We start from the raw sequence: 18,812 nt of genomic DNA, 5'->3' as shown, positions 1-18,812 counted from the left end.
CAAAAATAAACAGAACATTTTGCCATACTATGTTTCAATTGTCAAAAGGAATATTGCATTTGCATATTAACTGTGTGGTTGTACTCACTATCATCATGGCTGTTATTCAGTGCTGTGCTGTAGCAAATCACAAACATGACTATATATATATATATATATATATATATATATATATATATATATATATATATATATATATTCCTGTGTATTCAGAATAACCACACTCTGACTTGTACAATTTTGTTTATAATTATAAATAGTTATAATTATGATTCTCTTATGATTTTAATATCTTGTCCAAAAGCACTGACACTGGAGACTCGTTACAAAAATGCAAAATAAACACATCAGAATTGAAAACTCAAAAGCACTGTGGTATAAACTGGTTTATTATCATAGTGCAATCAATCCCAAAATGCATTACCAGACCAGATGAATACATAACCACAGTGGTTGACAAATCATATGACAAACATAAAAACTAAACCTGCAATTTTACAGTGCTAGTGACAAAAACCCCTGTATTTAATGCTAATTGAAGTCTGTATTCAAAAAGAGCAGTCGAATTTACAGTCTTTGAGGGCAACTCATGACAACTCAGTAAACATTTAAAATACAGCATAACTGCTTCAGTTACTGCACAGCAGTATTTACATACATGTTCCTCATTGACTTTCTAATCACACAATATTACAGTGCTGGTTCTAGAGGTTCATATTACCCCTGTAGTAAAGCTGTATACTGTTCTGCATCACTATACAAGTGATTAAACTCTGTTCCTATCTTTTACCCTGTTGTTGAGGCTATGGTTGATATACCATTCCATGTTTACTGTATGATACAGCGTTCTCCTCCTGCGCTGTTGCTGTGGGTTTGCGCTTTACTCTTACTCTGTGCTGCTGTGCCATGACTTTTAATATACTGCAGTATGTCCTTACTCTCACTAGAGGGCAGGTTGTAGAAGAAATACTGAGGAGTCATCTGGATGAACCTGGCCATGATACAAGAACAGAACACAAAAGTGAGAAACTTCTCAATAGATCAACCATTAATTATATTATGAAAATATGAGAAAGAGAGAGAGAGAGTGAGAGAGAGGAAAAAACATATAAAACACAAAAATATCATATAGTATATAATGCAATACATGTACAGTAGACATTAGTAAAAATAATAATGTTTATAAACTGTTTATAATACAGTTGGTAGGAAATTATATACATTTGTGACTTTCAAAATCTTTCTATATTACCGACATACTGGATCAAATTACAAACATGTGGCATGGCACATGTGGTTGTAGGACGTATCCGGTTAGCTAACATGCACAATCAAAACATTGGCGGAAGACAGATTTTACATAGCGATATTGCGACGGTGTATTTATTTATGTGATTAAAAATGTCAAAATTAAAATCATGTTGTTCATGCAAGTGGAACTTAAACACACTTGGCCATGCAATGCGCACTAATAACCTCCCTGGTTACCACAGCAATGATTCAAACAGAGGACATTTTTAAACAGTGTGTGATGCTCCAACCCTCACCAAATAAATCATCCACATTGTATGGCCAAATGTTTCTGACTTTTCTGCCAGGTAAGTAACTGTAGGCATCTCGTCTCTCGTTTAGACACACTCGGTCTCAACCAGATAATGATAAACGACAGGATACGGTACTTCAGGTAAACGTTTAAAGTTCTGAGGGAAAAGTTGTCGCCTCAATGTCTAATTTGAGGGCTCCGGTAATTCCACGTTATCTATTTTTAACTTTTGTAAATATTTTAACTGTTCTGTTTTAGCTAAACTCAGTTGTCACAAAGATCCTGCGATGAATAAATCAAGTAAAGGCCCATATAAAGGCCTATACACACACACACACACACACACACTACTGGAACATGCATTCGTACACTGTAAAAAAAAAAATGCTTGTAGTTTTAACCATGAAAGAATGTAAAATAGCGTAAACATGAAATTACTGTTTATTTAACAGTTAAATACTTTTAATAATGTTAATACAAGTAAACTTAATACTATATACTTAATAAACGTTATACTATTTTTTTTGCATTATTGCTTCATAAAACTATTCCCTACATTAGTTTACTAGTATAGTCCACTTGAAAGAGTGAATAAAACAGATGTGTGAATTGAGACACTGATTAACACTGCTTTTTTAACAAGCAGAATCACTGAAGAACAAGAAACAAAACTACATACAGTTACAGCATTAGATGAAATCAACTGAATTAAAACATGATGATTAAACAACTCAAACAGAATTAACAGCTTCACTTATTATAGTTTGACTTTATTTCTGTCAAATTTCAGCAAAACATTCTTTGAGACTTAACAGGCGTTTATATTTTATTGAAAATGTTTCGTTTGACCTCACTATTCTTGAGATTTAGATTGGCTGTTGTAACTGTTTTTAAAGCACATTTGTCATGACAGGAAACATTTTAATTTGGTTTTAACTACTGATGGTGATATGGTCATCACCTAATGCACTTATCTTAATCTTTATTTTCATTCTTCAACACTCTGTTGTGTGGACACACATATGTGCTCTTTTAAAACTGAGGATTGTGCTGTGAGATTAAAGAGTTTAAATATGTGAAATGAAAAAGCACACTATGAAATGTATTTTAACAGTAACATACTGTAAGTTTAATTTACATAAACAAACTAAAACAAACATTATATAAACAGTTAGCAGCTGCTAGTAGTTTACTATAAAATCAAGAAAAAAACAGCAACATACTGTAAAACTAACAGTCAAATTCCCATTGTGTGTTTTGTGGGTTATTATTGTGTAGAAGAGAAAGGAAAAGAGAGAGAGAGAGACTGCTTACATCGAGGACGGACAAAGAAATATTGATGTTATGCTGTATGTTGCTTTATATAAAGGCAATAACTGTGTAGGATTGATGTAGTGAGAATCTCTTCACTAATTTCAATTGCACATAAATGTGTGCTGCTATTATCTACAAGAGATTTGACGTGAATTGATACTTTTAATGATTGCGTTTACGTTTTTTTGTCATAGACTTAAATAAAATATTAGTTTATAAACAAATGGGTTTTGGCCAATTCAAGTGCAGACAGTTTTGCAAACAAAATGAGTTAAATTGAGTTGACAGTATTTCACTGTTAAATCACAGGACAATTTTTTTACAATGTAAAGTACCAGTTTATCCGTATTTTTTTATGGTAGGTTTTTGGCAACCACTGCTTTTTTTGGGTAAATTTTACAGGATTTGTTTTTTACAGTGTACCAAACAATTTACGGTACAGGGCTTTCGGTTCGGGGGAAATTAATTAAGGATGGAAGGAATGAAGGCATTTGTTAAAGTATGCTGAAATAAATAGAATAATTAAGTAGATCATATCTTTAGAAACATATTAACTGTAACACACACACACACACACACACACACACATCTAACAAATATTTACTATTTCATTACATGTTTCCATTTATTTAATTTTATTTAATCAATTTAATTTGTAAAAATTTTATAGATAACTCCATTTAATCAATATAAAAAAATTTATTGCATAAAAATAAATTATTTTTTTATTTATTTTATTCAAATATTACATTTTATATATTTAACCAAGCAAGCATTTTATTTAAAATTGTTTTAAAAATGTAAACTGTTTAATGTTCACAAAAGTTTGTTTTGAATTTCTTCCTCCTAAATGTACCGAAATTAAAACAAAACATGACTTAAAAAGACGAGGTACGCACCGAACTGTAAATTTTGTGTACCATTACTAGCGTACACAACATTTAGAGGTTGCTTGCATTATTGCATTACATTATTATTCATAGCTGCTCCATTAAATGCAAACACGAATAAAAAAGATGCACTTACTCATGTGCTGAAATCTCGGTAACGGTTCTGATGCAGTTATTCTCAGCCAGTGTGTGCTCATGATATAAAACCCAATTAGGAAGGCTCTGCTTTGGGGATTCAGTTCCATAAACAGAGGCAGGATGGATCTGAGCAACATGCTTGTGAGTAAGAATGAAGTAATTCCCTGTTCCATCGATGTCTCTGGCAACCTGAGATATTAGACAGTACAGAGGGTAAGTCCAAAAACATAATTATTCAGCTGTGGGAGATATTTGAGAACCTTTTGATCAGAAAATCTTGGATTTAAAAACGTTACTGGCTTATTTAAAAAGAACAGCTCAGCAGAAAACTTAGGCAAGTGTTAGGTCAAACTGTTTTGTACCTGGTTGAATTCTTTTAGAAAAACACAAATGATCAATTATTTTTGAAACAACAATGATCTATATAAAAAAAAACCCACCAATATATAAAAATAAGAATTATTGAAAGACATTTAATGAAATAAAAAGCAGATGTGAATTAATTTGTTTTCGGTGTCTAACAATTGTGAGTTAAAAAACAAATAAATCTAATTAAAATACTTAGGGAAAAAGAAATCATTACACTAAGTACTTTTGAAATTGATTACATTTGAACATCACTGTGCTTGTTAACAATTCTAGCTTTGTCTTATTTTCTTAAAAATCTTTATTTTAATTTTATTAAATGACATTCTTTAGAATAAACTAGACAATTCTTAACAGCTTCCTATCAAATGCTATTTGAAACTATTATCTTTATGCTCAGTGGCGTACAAAAATGTCACACATTGGTAAAAGTTGTGTTATATGTTCAAACAGCATTAAGGGTAAACGTTAGGGAAGCTGGAACTAAATCTAATCAGGGCCAGGTTGATGTTGAGGCTGTACCTGCATGAAGAAGCCAGCCAGCAGAGCCAGTTTGATGTTCAGAGTGTTTGTCTTGGAGCCAAAGGCTGGACACGAAACTGGCAGCTCTAAGCGTGTCAGGATCTCAGTGAGCTCTGCTCGAACTGCATCAGCCATCTGAAGGGCACTTAAACTCAGGAAATGCTCGTCACACCAGCGCTTGATGCTGTAGTCTGAAAGAAGCATCAAATAGATTTGAGATAACTCTAAAATAAATCATGAGGATACTTCTCTGTATTAGCTCAAGACAATGTATCTTAGTTTTTATATAATATGTTTGTTAAATCGAACTATATACAGTGGTACCTTGACATACGAGTGCCCTAACATACGAGTTTTTTAGATACGAGTGCGCCCCGCGCCTCAGTCAGTGTAATCATTTAGTACTTAAATGATATGTACTATGCTTAACCAGTTTATTTCTTTACATTCTCTTTTATTATGCTTTTATACAATATTTGTCACTTATAAATACATTTTTCTTATTCAAAAACACCTAACAAAAACAACTGTGGTGGCATTTTGGGGGCTGGAACGGATTAATGGCATTTCAATTAATTTCAATTGGGAAATTTGCTTTGAAATACGAGCAAATTGACATACGAGCAAGGTTACGGAACGAATTAAACTCGTATGTCGAGGTACCACTGTATATATATATATATATATATATATATATATATATATATATATATATATATATATATAAAACTTAGTTTATAAGTCTATATCTATTAGCAGCAGGTGCATTGACATTCATGAACGGAGGGCGGAGCCAGAGGAACCAATCGGTGAGAACCTGTCGCTGATGTGACTGATCAGTGTCTCTTTTTAGTGACCGATGAGGAGGATAAAAAGAAGAGGGAAAAGAGCATTGGGGGAGAGAGAGAGAGACGCAAAGCTAAGGGTATGCATGTGTGTGTATGGGTAGCAGTTAAGTCCAATGAACAGTAGGAGTAAATGTGGGGTGTGCCCATATGTATATCTTCATCTCACTCAACAACAACAAAAAGACCTAAATAAATAAATAAATAAATCACAAATTGGGCTCTGTATTTTCCTACCAAACGATATGGCCATAAGGGTACTCCACTACCCTTAACTCACTGCTGTGCTAATCCTGAAACATTCTACTCTACCATGTACTGAGCAGTTATGATCCAGAATCATGGATAACTTCACTTTCTGTTCAACCTCCGTTCATTAGTCAGACTACCCGGCATTGAAAATACAAAAACAGATTCTATTTAGGTTTTATGTGTAAGGCAGTTATACATTTTATATTTATACATATAGCTTTCTATTACTTTGGAAACTCACATTTTGGTTTTATTTCAAATAACAAAACATTTTTTGCTGTATATTTTTTTGTGGTAGTTTTTATTAACAATAGCGATCTTGAACAGGAACTAACTTTTCTCAAATATTTTGTTGCCAAACAATTAAAAAGTGTACTGGAAATAACACTTTAGACAATGCTGTACTAGCTAGTGGAGGCTCTTCTCCATTTTGATTTTTTTCTACAACGAACAAGATTCACTTTGAAGACAGGTTTGTTTGTATCCGTAAAGTGAATGTTGGTGAAGTGGTTGAGCGTCTGTAGTATGGCAACATGATCAGACCTTTTGTTTTATTATATTTTTTGGCACTGAAGGTCATGATCAAGGTCATGACAGAGAAAACAATGCTATTTGTGTCTCTACCACATGATTTGATCTGTAGGATTAAACAGTTTATAAATATTAAATGCTTGGATCCATTGCTTACATGACATGAGGTTGTGTTTGTAGGCATTATACACATTGATGAGGGTGAAGTGGTCTCCTTCAGTGTGATGGAAACTCTGATGGCACTTCAAAGCCTGATGTTTGAACTCCACAGAAGGGACCAGGAAACAACTTGGTGCTGAGACAGTCACACAAAGAAACTCACATTACGTTAAAAAGATACTCTTTATCACAACAATCTTTTGGACATAAAAACAACTGCAATATTAGTCAAAACCTTTACTGAGACACAGCTGTAATCTTCAAAAGTGTCAGATCACACGCAAATCAACACTTGTACCATGTAGTAGTTTTTCAGGAACAGATTTAGTCATAATAATTGTAACCTGCAGATTGTTTCTTTTTGTTAAGTAACCTTTTTTGACTCTTTTTTTATTTTTTAATTTTGGTTTTATTTTACAGACACTCCTTTTTATGTAAAGAGAAACAATCACTACACTGTTAATCAGAATAAACCAAACCCAAAAAGTATTGGTTGGTCTCATGTGTATTATTTCAATGGCCACATAAGCAACAATTTAACATGTTGTTTACAGGGTTCTTAAAAACTTGTTATTAATAAAGTATTTACATACATCAGAGCACTAGACAATCGATAGGTCCTGCCCTGATTTGCTGCTTTATTAAAAATGCGTCAACAGCTAATAATACTGCACTTCACTGGGACTTATGGATCAAAAGCAGAGGTGGCAAAAGTACACACATCCTTTACTTAAGTAGAAGTACAGATCCTCATGTTTTAAAATACTCGGGTAAAAGTTGAAGTACTGATTATACTTTTTTACTCAAGTGAAAGTAAAGAAGTTTTGGCTCAGACATGTACTTAAGTAAAAGTAGTTATTACTTCTACCTGTTTTAGCTGTTAACTGGACCTCACATCATATTAGATAGCTAGATAGATGGATGTGATAGCCTAGTAGGTTAATGTCAGGGTCCCCAGGAGGATGAGTTTGAGAGTTTGATTCCTGGTTGAGCTGGTTGCTGTGTTGGTAAATAAAACTTCTGGACCTTGTCCACTCTGAAAACATTTAAATTCTGTCCTTTCTGTGTTGGATTGATTTCCTGGTCTTTAATGAAAGATAACCCCACCAAAAAAAAAAAACCCCCAAAAAAAAGCACTTCTGTGGTAGCTCAGTGGGTTAAGGCTTGTGCCTGAACATGGTCCTTAATATAGTCCATGCTGGTGATAAGGTTTTAAAGCCAGTCCTACATGCCTTCTTTCTTACTGCACTGGCATGAAACAAAGTATGAACCCTCTAAAAAGCAAACATGCTTTTCAGCAGCGGTCACTCAGTGGTTTAAGGCTTGTGCCTCATCTAAACATGCATCCCAGTCTGATCTCTTCCATGGTTCATCGGATTAAGGCTGGTGCCTCGTTGATGCTGAGGCTCAGGGCTTGAATCCTGCTAGTTGCGATGTCGGTTATGTTCCTGCTTCCTAAATCTTTCTTTAGCTTTATATTCTTGTGTTGATGGTCTAAAGGTAGATAGACCTGCTCTAAACAAAGTTCCGGGCCTGTCTTCTCTGATGGTCCAGTGGGTTAAATCAGGTGTCGTGCTTTTGGTGGGGTTCAGGGTTCGAATCCTGCTTTCTGCCTGCCAATCAGGATTCACTTCCTGCATTTTTCTTTAGCGATATATTTTTGTTTTTAATGGGTTGAAAAGAAAGATAGACCTGCTCTAAACAAGCGTCCTAGCCTGTCCTCACTGCTGGTTCAATGGGTTAATGTTGGGGTCTTGCTGGTGGTGGGGATCTTGGTTCAAATCCTGCTATTTACAATGTGGGTTCAACTTGTGCTACTTACATTTGTATTCACTTCCTACATCTTTCTTTAGTGTTAAATTCTTGTGTTGATGGTTTGAAAGAAAAGATAGACCTGCAACAATTAGCACAGTCTGTCCTTCCTGATGGTTCAGTGGGTTAAGCCTGGCATTTTGCTGTTGGTGGTGTTCAGGGTTCGAATCCTGCTTTCTGTGTTTCATTCTGGTCTGAATTTCTTGCTTTGAAGCATGAAACGAAGGATAAACCCCCCAAAAAAAAGAAGGTGTGTTGTGGGACTTGATGGCTTTGTGGTAAAAGCCTTGCCTCTGAGCTCAGAGGTTGCTGGTTCAAATCTGGCTTGTCCCTGCACTGGGTAAGTTGTGTGGAAATTAGTGTGTGGTGAGCAATGGAATTGGTGACTGTGAAGACCTGCTGGGTTACAGCCTTGGAAAAAAAAAAAAAAAAAAAAGTCAGGGTGATAGTTTTGCATAGGAGGAGAGAAAAGGGTTATTAAAGATTTTTTGCACCAGGAGCCTATGTTGAAACTCTTTTGGATGTTTTGCTTCATAACCCCCTGTTTTCAGCTTCTCAGATGCCAGGGGGGCAGACGCCTGAATATTGCCCCCCTGGTTCAGGATACGCCCTCTGAAACCGTCCACATCCAACCTTCCACGCAGCCGTTTCTGACACCTTCCTCACTATGGTCACTGGAACCTTCCTTAACTTTGAGCCCTGGCCGGGGTTTGAACCGGCAACCTCTCAACCCAGAGGCAAAGCTCTTCCAATTGAGCCACAGGATCTCCTGCAAGAACCTGATTTTTTGGTTCTTTTATAAAACATTTTAAACAATTTAAAGGATAGCTAATGGGTAGGAATTGAACCGGGTGAGTCAGATAGCAGAGGCCGCATTACTAACCACTACACTACCAGAGGGGTGGCAAACAAGTCTTTGCTTATTAAACTCTTTTTAAATGGTAAAGAGATCACTGTTTTCTCTTAGATCATGATGGTAGAGGGTCAAAACGTCTCCTTCCTGTTCATTCTCTCAGTTACTCGAAGTCTATGAGAAGTGACTTAGGTACAAGAACCACATCTCCAACACCTGCACCACTGATATACCATGATTTACCAGCAACCAATTTTAATTGGACATTTTATTGTTCTGTTTTTAAAAACTTCTTATAATGTTCAATATGAAACTAGAGGTAAGAATCGAACCAGGAAAGTCTTTAATCATAGATCACTAATGGCATTACTTTCAAAACTCAAAACTTTGTTAGACATGTAAATAAGCAGGAAAGACAGAGACAAAGACAAAGAGACACAGACACAGCTTTAGAAAGAGTGAGAAACAAATAAAGAGACAGCAAGAGAGAGACATTTACTAAAAGAGACACAGAGACAATTAGATAGAGAAAATAGAGAGACAAAGATAGCGAGATATAGCCACTTCCTGTTGGAAGTGTTTATCCCGAGCGACTCTTAATGATCTCATTTACTAAATGAGCAGTAGTGAGTTAAGTGCTTGCTCAGGTGCCCAAAACTGGCAGCTTGGAGGTGTTAAACATGTATCATATTTACAGCATGTGATATGTATGTAAGCATATGTACAGTGATTAAATATAAAGGCTATATCAGTGCAGAGATGTGTGGACATCATTAAGAGCCTTTGCTATGTTTCCACATGGACAGTTAATGAGGTGATACCGGAGAAACTGCACCTCTTCAAGTCAAGTCAGGAAGCTTATATATAGAAAATTATAGACATTTTACAGATTTGAATGATGTATTGTTTTTATCTGTACGATCAATAAAGACAGTAATTTGAGTTTGTGTCACTATTATGAGGGAAAACCCCACAAAACGCCACCCAGAGGGTTAATTGTGTAAAACATGGCGGATTTGGTGTTTGATTTGAGACTTGGCGCAGAAATAAAACAAAAGTTTACTGATTAAAAATATTTTTATCTGGAGTTTATTTATTTATTTTATATCTAAGAAAGGACGTCGTGGATAAACATATTTTTTGCCGAAGGTTTTAATTGCGCCTCTTTTTATTTATTTATTTATTTATGTATTTACATTTTCTATAAAAATGGTGAAACAGAAATGCGCGCTGAATTGATAGCATTAATAACATTTAGTGCCGTTTACAATAATTTTAATTTTGACAGCCAAATATACATATATACATACATACATACATACTGTACATACATACATACATATATATATATATATATATAAATACAAAGCGAATTAAAAATGTTGTTACCAAATGAATGTATCCAGGCTGAAGATCCACATATAGAACACAAGCAGAGAAAAGATGATGATGATCAGGAATGTGTCTGTTCTCAGTCATGTTTACATCACTGACTCCCTCTGTCTCATCCACATTAACCCCAAACTTCTTACTGCCTTCTGCCTGCTGATTCTTAGCTCCGTAAACTAGTCTGCATCTGTGGTGAGTGAGAGTCAGGACTTTATACACCAGCGGATTGAAAAAGACACGCAATGACAGGAAATCGGTTGTTCGGCTGAAATCGGCGCACAGTGAAAATAAAAAAAATATTTCACCAAATCAATGGATTAAAACTAAAGTAACGAGCCGGTTTTGAAAATGTAAGAAGTAAAAAGTACAGATATTTGTGTAAAAATTTAATGAGTAAAAGTAAAAAGTTGTCTGAAAAATAAATAGTGGAGTAAAGTACTGATACCAAAAAAATCTACTTAAGTACAGTAACAAATTATTTGTACTCCGTTACTTCCCTCCTCTGATCAAAAGGAATATCGATTATTCTGTCTAAAGTACACTCTTAGCATTGTTTGTTGTACCCAGAGTTTATTGTGTGCAACATTATAACAAGAACTAATTACTTCAGAAAGTTCCATAAAGAGTAAGTAAATGAAAATGCATGAAATAAATCTTCCTCTTTAATAAATAAAAGACTGTAAGCATTGTTACATTACTTTGGTTTTGCAGAAATAAGATATTTGATAGGTCATGTTTAATTTCTTACTTTAGCAAAATGTTTTTTATTTTATTTTAAAATAATATCAGATGAGCACATCCAGCAGCTGAACTATTAACTTCTATTTGTACGTAATCTGTAGAATCAGCTTTCCTCAGCCATTGTAAAGTCTTGCCAACCCCTGTGAACCTTAATTGTAATCGCTAGTGGATCTTTGCTTTGTTCCATGACTACTGTTTGGATTTGCTCTTTGTCTAAACTGTTCTTGAATTTGTACACCCATCTCAATGTTCATTTTGGATTGTGTTTAGACAAATATAGCATCTGCACATTGTTACACATCTCCCATACCCTTTTCTTTAGCAAGATAAGCTGAGATATTACAAGTTTGAATCTTATTATGCTCACATGCCAGCATTTTTTTTAAGCTCCATTTTTTTGGTAAATTGCTAAAGAGGCAGCAAGGATTAATAACAGCTAGTAGTATTACAGGGATCCCACACTTTCATGAACACCTGATTCACATTGTACACCCCAGTTGAATATATAGCATTATTTTGAGCAGTCGTTTTTAAAGAAATATAATGAAATACAATAAGGTCAAAGAGTTCATACTGCTAATATTCAATTAACGATTGCAAAATGCTGTTCAGGAAAGTTTGAGATTCTGAAAGTAATAAATATATAATGATACACGTGGATACACACGTTTTCTCTCCTGTAGAAACAGTTATAAAGAAAATGCTTAGTGTGACTTTAATGCATTAAAGACAGTCAAATTCTAACAGATTCAGTACACATTATATACAGGCAAGCAATATAAACTCAAAACCTGCACTGCGTTCATATTTTGGGCTCTTCTACTTGACTGTAAATAATAATATGGTGTTATTCTTAATCTTATTAATAGGAATGTTCTTTTTCGGCATCAGCAAGCCTCACAGCTCAAATGTCTGACCCCCATCCAGCACAAAATCAAGGGGAAGTACCGCAATGGAAAACATTCGAACACCTCTAGTAATGTAATGCGTAAAAATCCCAAAACAAATATTCTAGAAAAAAGGGACATGATCATTTTCTCTATTTTGCTATAAATTTAGCTATCTGGCTAGCATTTCATTTTATAAAGACAGACTCCAAACAATCATTTACTGATGAGATTAAAGCACCATTCTACTAAACAAAATGTATATAAAATTAAAATCAAACACTTTCAAGAACCTATATTTGTTAGCGAGTACTTTCCAGGCCTTGAATTACTTCAAGTAATTTCAAGAAGTGTGGAAACCCTGTATTAGGTGTGGTCATGTATATGGAAAGAATGTATATGGAAAACAATCTTAGTGGGATCTTTGTGCACAGTACATAGATTATTTAAATGAAATTACCTGTTAGCATGGCAGCAATAGTAAGCACCTCACTCACACAGTCAAATTCACAGGCAGCCAGAAGTGTCTTGGCCATCTGGGGCTCCAAAGGAAACTCCGACATTATTATTCCAATCTCTGACAGATTACCGTCGTTATCCAGAGCCGCTAGGTAGTCCAGCTCTTCTAAAGCCTGCATAAGGCCCTCAGGATCTGCAAAGAGAATTTTTTTTTATAAGAAACTGTATAATCCTGCCAAAAACAGTAAAGCTCCTTGTTTATAGAAAATAATTTTCAGTGTGTATGAGAATAAACATTAATCAGACCTCACATTACATGTTTTGAAATGACTGCAGCTTTCATACAATGTTTTCATGTTAACTAAACCAACTCTTATGATTCCAGTCCACCATTGCAGCTTACTTTTTTAAACAGACTTTCTCTTTTTTTTTTTTTTTTTTTTTTTTTTGCTAATGATGTTCCTAGAGCTCCAGGCAATCAGAAACATCTCATGTCTGGAACAAAGAGGCCAGTCAGAATGCTCTAAGTTCTTACACCCCTACAAAACATTTTGTTGGGTAAGGCAGATGTTATTCTGAAGAGAACGTAGAAGTAACATTTTTCTAGGGCTGCAACAACTAATCGATAAAATTTATAATAATTGATAATGAAATTTGTTGTCAAAGAATGCCATTATCGATTAGTTGGCCTGCTCAAGTTATGGGTTGGCATGACTGCAAGATAACATAGCTGTTTGCAAAATGGCAGACAGTACCGGTCAACCACCAGCAGGAAAAAGTGTGAGTCCAAAGTCATCCAAGGCATGGGACCATTTTATATTGAACGCAAAAAAAGAACAGTGTAACCTACAAGTTATGCAAAGCAGAGCTTGTGTTGTGTGGACGTACCACAGTGATGCACGAGCACATGAAAAGAAAACACTCTGCTGTCATGGATGAAGGTGAAACATCAGCACGGTAATCAAACAAATTATATTCTCATCATCTGAAAATGGTATAGTTTAATAAAGTGCTATTGTGTAAACTGTTTCCTAACTTCGGGACAGTCGCACTGGATCTGTTCTGGTGATGTGTAATCAGCTTGCTCACAACAAATGATGGATTCAATTAAGAGTGTGCGAACCATCACTGAATCTAAATGAAGCAAATAACAGCAGCAGTAAACAATAATATTTTTGAGTTGAGGTTTTCAGCGAATGTTTATGCATTTGTATACCAATTCATATTTTTTCCCCTTCTTTTTCAAATGCTTATATTTAATGTTTGTATATTTAATTTATGCATATATCATTTTATTATGAATTGTCCGATTAGTTGATTATCAAAATAATCCTTAGTTGCAGCCCTTCATTTTTCCCCACAGATGTGTACTACCAAATCTGCCAAAGTCAGTTCAAAGTTCACCTATAAATGCTAACTAATAACTAATGCCCCTGCTGTTTCAGTACATCTTCAGTGTTTATAAGTATGTGTGGTTGAGAATGTACCTCACCTGGTCTATCGATGAAATCACACTGACCCAACCCAGCGATTTCCATCCTTTTAAGGAAAAGAACAGTGGACGTGATGTCAGACTCCTGAATGTGAGGAACATTCTCAACAGGAAAAGGTGTCTTCTCCGAGTACAAGCAGAAACACTTTCCTAAAAAGCAACCCAATTCATATTACACAAAAGAAAGAAATATTACAATATTCACAACCTTGTTCATTTTACTTACCTGTTGGACCAGTCAGCTGTTTACGGCATTCTGCTTGGCTTTTGCTGATTTGCTGAATAACAACAGAGCTGGCTCTGATGCGAGGGTTATACACCTGTGAAATATATATTATTCTAGCTTAACACATCAAGAATCTTTAAAATATCAACTGAATAAATGTACACTCTTTACATTACAAAATTCTAAAAGTTAATTGTGAATTTACCACGTACATATCTTTTTTGCACTCCAGCATCAATGACGAAATGAATGCTATGTGTGGCCCAGAATAAGTCTTCGGATGGACCGCAAGTGAGAAAGACTCTCCTGCACCTGCCGTCCACTTCTGTAAGCACAGACACACTGTCCTTCTGCTCTAGACAGACCGACACAGGCATGAGCTCACCTAGCGATGAAGCGACACCTGTCCCTTCCCCCCTCAAGATGGCAAAAGCACATTCAACCTCCTTGGAGCAAGAGAAATGATGGCGTGAGTCGACTTTGACATGAAAGCATGATCATATTTTTTATAAAGGCTCCACTACATACCATTTTTATACATTCTAGGTTCATAATAAACATACAAGCTTTTTAATGAGTACTGGGGCTTCTAAATAAATGTGACAACATCATCTTACTTGTTCAGTAGCCAGAAACACCACAATATCTCCATGCTCTTGAGACTGGTGGATTTGCATAACCAGTTGAAGCGAGGTGTACAAATAATCTTTCACACCTCCTCTCCCAGGACCATAAACCATTTCAGAGGGTTGTTCTCCTTCAAGTTGGATTAGGGGCACATTTCCATAGTGACACAGCAGCTTGTCAAAAGAATGAGGTGCAGTGAGGATGACCACACGCAGCTCATGTCGTGCCAACAGCACATCTTTGAGCAGGCCGAGTAGGAGGTCTGTGCTGACAGTTCGCTCCTGAGCCTGATCGATCAGCACCACCCCGTACCGCTCCAACAGAGGGTCTGACATCATCTCACAAAGCAGCATGTCATCAGTGCAGTACCTGAGAAGAGTTATTTAATAATATTAACATATATTAAATATCCTAATTATTATTGATATTGATGTATCCACGCTGCATTACACAGTTCTTCATTTCGTTATTTTCAGAAATTGTAATCAGACAAAGCAACAAATGCAAAGCATCTAGCCCTCCAAGAATTTGACATTAAATTAAGCCTAATGAAAGCAGACAGAGAATATTCTCTGGTTGTAACTTATTCAGTTATTTACAGAGGTCAGTGTTTTCATTAAGTCTGTTCCTCTCGGCCGTTCGCATATGGATTGTGTGGGGGCATGGCAGCTGTTGAAGGGAACCCCAAAATCAAGCCTGTGGGCCTTTTGTTCTCTTTTGTAAGCAAGGCAGACGTCTATGAAAGGACGTGTGTAGGGGGAAGGGGATGCTGCAGAATGTATGCAGGGGAAAGTGTATAGATGGTCACATAAGTAAGCAAATGCATGTTTGGGCTGGAAGCATTTTGAATTAAAATAATGTAAACTACCTAAGCACAGTGTCAGCAGAGCAGCAGTTCTGGAAAGGGATGACATATCCAATCTCATGGCCAATATTCACGTCCATTTCATCGGCCACACGCAGGGCAAGATCCACTGTGCACTGCCGATGGATCTGAGTGCACACCACCATGCCATGCCTGTACTGCACAGACAAGCAGAACTCTGCACACCACTGAGGGACCTGCAACAGAGATTATGGGTACACTCAGTCACAATCTCAGGTTACTGCTGAACATTCTTAAATTCACATAAAGTACTTAGTACCGGTTTACTAAATAGAGATTTCATAGTGCAGTTTAGTTTCAAGAGATTTCAGAAAATGTTTTTGAGAGTACACATAGATCTATATGAGCCTGAACTTTTAGATAGCAGATCATTAGTTGTAAAATTATTTTATAAATGTAGGCTACTGGTTAAGTTATTAAATAACCTAAAACATAAGGAGAAAAACTTACCTGAGTACTTTGTCCAGTTTTCACTGTACCACTGATAATAACAAGCTGATGGTTGGTGATGTAGGACATGAACTCACTCTTTGCTCCCCAAACTGGAAGAGTTTTCCTCTCCGTTAGCAGTTTATAATAGCGTGAAGAAAAGGGAAGACCGTCGAACTGGTTGAATTCAAGAATATCATCACACCCCACGTCTTGATTTACAGCCATGTCCGCAATATTCTCCATATCTAGAGATTTAGTTTTCTTCATGCGCCTTTATGGTGAAACGCAGGCAAAACAGGCGAAACAATAACAAGATGGACAGTAAAAACCGACTATAACCTACCACGACTTACACTGATAACTATTCATATATATATATATATATATATATATATATATATATATATATATATATATATATATATATTCGACCCGAAGCTCCTCACCTCAACAGATGTCCACACTTCGCACAGAGAAGCGCTCGGTTTTAGTCACGTGACCTCATCATCCTTTCCTAGCTCGGCCGCATGGTGGCGCCAGAAAGAGTTGTGTTCATTTGCATTTCACCTTTCTGCACACAATATGAAACAAATGTAACAAATATAAAACACGTATTAATATAGATTTGATCTATCTATCTATCTATCTATCTATCTATCTATCTATCTATCTATCTATCTATCTATCTATCTATCTGTCTGTCTGTCTGGAAGCGCATTGAATTCACAAAGAGAAAAAAAATCACAGAAGGGATCTCATAATTATGACTTAATATCTCATAATTATGACTTATTATCTCATAATTATGAGATCCTGATCTCATAATTATGACTTACTATCTCAAAATTATGACTTGTCTTATTTCAGTTTATAGATCGATGGCATTAACTATTATTATTATTATTATTATTATTATTATTATTATTATTTTATTATTATTATATTTTAACATTGACTGTCCACACATTCTGACTGTCCACTGTCCACTTGATAAGAGTTTGTTTTATCAAGTGGATAGTCAGAATGTGTAACATATATTAGTAGTCAATGTTAAATATAATAATAATAATAATAATAATAATAATAATAATAATCATAATAATCATAATAATCATAATAATCAAATCTTAAGATGTTAAAATATAATAATAATAATAATAATAATAATAATAATAATAATAATAATAATAATAATAGTTAACCCTAACCCTGTGTCTATTAACTGAAGCAAGACTTACCGTAACTAAATTAATAAGCAGCAGGGGCAGTCAGCGAGGAAATGTCCATTAGCTAATTAAATTAACAGTCATCAAGCTAACCATATGATAGCTGCTACATCTCTATGGTCGCGCAAGGCGCTAACAAGCGAAGAATGCAGTAACGTCAGATCCGGTGTTAGGCGCTAAAATGCTCCCCGGCCACAGACTGCCCCCACTTATAATTATGAGTTAGTGAGTGAGTCATAATTATGAGATCAGGATCTCATAATTATGAGATACTAAGTCATAATTAAGAGATCAGGATCTCATAATTATGAGATACTAAGTCATAATTATGAGATCAGGATCTCATGAGATCAGGATCTCATAATTATGAGATAATAAGTCATAATTATGAGATAATAAGTCGTAATTATGAGAAAATAAGTCATAATTATGAGATATAAAGTCATATGAAATAATAAGTCATAATTATGAGATATTAAGTCATAATTCTGAGAACCTTTCTGTTATTTTTTCCCCCTTTGTGAATGCAATGCATTTCAATAGAAGAGGATGGATAGGATTAGAAACGAGTTTATTAGAGGGTTTATCTAAAATTTGTAATGTATCCTCTCTTCAGGCTGATAATCAGAGCATTGACTGGACCAGTCAAACTTTGAGTAATTCTTGGTCACAATGATGCTAGGAAGCTGATCCTTTCTGAAAGGTTGGCAAGTTCTACTGAAGACCTCACACAATTAATCAGTGAAATGTTGCAGCTTTATGGTGATATCCAGTTGCAGTATCAAGATGAAGATTTCGGTGGTGAGTTTATTAATTTGACATCAGCAACTGATGTTCAGGACAAAGAAACCTTAAAGTTAATCTTTAAAAAGACAGGGAAAAAACGAAAAAAAGGCAAGGTAGGCTTGGGTACTTGTCCGGCTGTGGCATCAACTCCTACTCACTGCACAAGTCAAATGATTCTGCATCTGTTTCCTTATTTAAAGCAAATGACACTGTTCTTTTGTCTTCTCCTGATCCTTCTCATGTATTCCCAATTCCACACTTCTCCACACTTCTCTCTCTGAAATAATTCCAGAACAAGCCAATGCTAAATAACTGTCAGGAATCCACCTGCCACGCCCCCTTCGGCAGCGGTCATGCCTCCGCTTTCTCTGAAGCTCCCGGCTTCAATTGTACACACCTGGGACTCATTTATCACTCATCCCCAGCACCATACATA

General features: G+C 35.5%; 1 protein-coding gene across 3 annotated transcripts; it reads right to left on the bottom strand.

The window, feature by feature from the left end:
• Positions 1-381: 381 nt before the first annotated feature.
• On the bottom strand, positions 382-16,867 carry dhx32b (DEAH (Asp-Glu-Ala-His) box polypeptide 32b). Of its 3 annotated transcripts, XM_046855974.1 has the most exons (13): positions 16,811-16,867; positions 16,383-16,635; positions 15,915-16,108; positions 15,037-15,415; positions 14,632-14,865; positions 14,420-14,513; positions 14,194-14,343; positions 12,703-12,894; positions 10,615-10,632; positions 6,559-6,696; positions 4,774-4,964; positions 3,884-4,074; positions 382-991 (listed from the first exon to the last, which is right to left on the bottom strand). In XM_046855974.1, exons 2-13 carry the CDS (start codon positions 16,629-16,631, stop codon positions 829-831), a joined length of 2,193 nt encoding a protein of 730 aa, XP_046711930.1. In that variant the 5' UTR covers positions 16,632-16,635; positions 16,811-16,867; the 3' UTR covers positions 382-828. The 3 variants fall into 3 exon arrangements, with proteins under 3 accessions (XP_046711930.1, XP_046711929.1, XP_046711931.1); XM_046855973.1 differs by lacking the exon at positions 16,811-16,867 and having other exon boundaries at positions 16,383-16,707; XM_046855975.1 differs by lacking the exons at positions 10,615-10,632; positions 16,811-16,867 and having other exon boundaries at positions 16,383-16,707.
• Positions 16,868-18,812: the final 1,945 nt, after the last annotated feature.

The sequence above is a fragment of the Silurus meridionalis genome, chromosome 8, assembly GCF_014805685.1.
Source record: "Silurus meridionalis isolate SWU-2019-XX chromosome 8, ASM1480568v1, whole genome shotgun sequence".
In the NCBI taxonomy this organism is placed as follows: Eukaryota; Metazoa; Chordata; class Actinopteri; order Siluriformes; family Siluridae; genus Silurus; species Silurus meridionalis.
The sequence above is the reverse complement of the archived record's forward strand: the minus strand, read 5'-3'. Positions and strand labels throughout refer to the sequence as shown.